General features: G+C 38.5%; 1 protein-coding gene across 1 annotated transcript in view; it reads left to right on the forward strand.

The window, feature by feature from the left end:
- The window catches only part of LOC106870134 (cholesterol transporter ABCA5), a 57112-nt gene that overhangs the window by 30725 nt on the left and 24374 nt on the right, over window positions 1–2013 (forward strand). Inside the window, exons 15-16 of the mRNA XM_052974985.1 lie at window positions 177–539; window positions 1549–1679. Coding sequence (XP_052830945.1) covers window positions 177–539; window positions 1549–1679 — 494 coding nt within the window. The remainder of the gene's footprint in view (window positions 1–176; window positions 540–1548; window positions 1680–2013) is intronic.

Genomic DNA, 2013 nt, shown 5'->3' on the forward strand with positions numbered 1-2013 from the left:
TATATATATATATATATATATCATTGCAACACATTGGTCAGCCCGGGGTTATAAAAGAAGACGCTTGCACAAGGTGCCGCGTTGTGGAACTGATCGCAAAACCATCGGGTTGCAAAATGAACTTCTTAACCACTCAGCTACACCTGTTTAATGTTTGTATTTCTATGTTTTTGTAGGTCAAGAAGAGACAGTAAAAGAAAGTAGTGAAGAGCCGGATGACAGCAACGAGCTTGCACCTATGGCCAATGCGGCATCTGTGCCTCATGTGAATTACGTGAAAAATGCTAATTTTCAAAGATATACCGGTCTTTTGAAAGTGTTTTTTTTTAATCATGTAAGACATCCACTGTTTGTAGTATTTGGAATGTTGTTACCAAACCTCCTTGTTCTTGTAAGTATTCTGCTCAACAAATATATGGATTCCAGCGATAACGAAAACAAGCCCGTCCAACTCGACATCACATCTTTGCTTTATGACTACGCCGGCTTAGCGCAATCATCGACAAAACCGCAATTTTTAATTTACAATACAACGACTGGTAAGTGCTTATTTGTTGCTGTTTTTCCTATTATGTTATGCATTTGCGAACAATTACATCGTTAATTTAAAGGCTTTTTGTATTCAAAAAGCCATTTCCGTTCCTAGATTTGGGTCAGTGTGGCTGCTACGCACATAGAAATCCTCGCCCGACTGATTGTCATTCAATCATTAACAGACACACTCCAGTCTCTGGCCTTCAGACATGCTGTCTGTCTCTTATTTTTTCCTATCGCTACTATAATGGCCTCTCTGCTTCAGAATTGGTAGACCTCGATACATCAGGCAACGCCGATCCGCTCGTCCTTCTAACCATCTCTCGTCACCCATGTGTCTGTCCAACCGCCAGCTAACACCTTCATTCCCGGTGCTTCACCCCACCTACCAGACCATTCGATCTCTCGATTATTAAAGAAAAAAAAACCATTAGCTCACACCATTTACAAATAGGAGAATACCAAAAGGAAGTGCATTCTGTCTTTGAGAACCTTTAGCAAACTATTCTTATGAAGTCTATGGAAACTTGTTCCAAACTCTGTTAGTTGAACTAAAAATCTTCTGTCCATAGAATGTACGTTTACCATTGGGTGTTCAGAATCCTTGAATAAGTATGAAAGAATTGACCTCATCTCTCTCTCTCACTGTCTGTCTGTCTGTCAGTCTGTCTGTCTGTCTGTCAGTCTGTCTGTCTGTCTGTCAGTCTGTCTGTCAATCTAGCTACCTATATGGCTGTCTGTATGACTCTGTCTGTCTATCTATCTATCTATCCATCTATCTATCTATCTATCTATCTATCTATCTATCTATCTATCTATCTATCTATCTATCTATCTATCTACACCTCTCTATTCCACATGCCCAATCCCAAAGTGATTTAAAATAGTATGATTAATCCAAAAATAAAGCATTTTACAACAACAACAACAACAACAACAACAACAACATCATCACCAACAACGCTATGTTATGTAACATGTAATGTCTTCCATTATTGTTCTTCTGTCCCACAGCTGATGCAGACATAAACAATGTGACCGAACACATCGGTCACGTGGTCTCCATCAACCGAACTAACGTTGATCTTCTTACAGTGGCCCCTCACTATATCGGAAGCAATTTCCATTGGGTTTCAAATCAAACGGTAAGGACTTGTTTCATTTATTTACTTTATATGTATGTATGTATGTATGTATGTATGTATGTATGTATGTATGTATGTATGTATGTATGCATGTATGTATGTGTGCATGCATGCATGCGTGTATATATTTACACACACACACACACGCACGCACGCACACACACACACACACAAACACACACACACACATATATATATGTATGTATATATATACACATATATATATTTGTTTGCTGAGCACAGTACATATTTTTATACGCTACTAATAGTTTCATGCAACGAAGACAACATAAGCACCATTTCATAACACGTCTGGTGTCTTCTTGCAATCTTC

This window comes from Octopus bimaculoides, chromosome 20 (genome assembly GCF_001194135.2).
Source record: "Octopus bimaculoides isolate UCB-OBI-ISO-001 chromosome 20, ASM119413v2, whole genome shotgun sequence".
Classification (NCBI taxonomy): domain Eukaryota; kingdom Metazoa; phylum Mollusca; class Cephalopoda; order Octopoda; family Octopodidae; genus Octopus; species Octopus bimaculoides.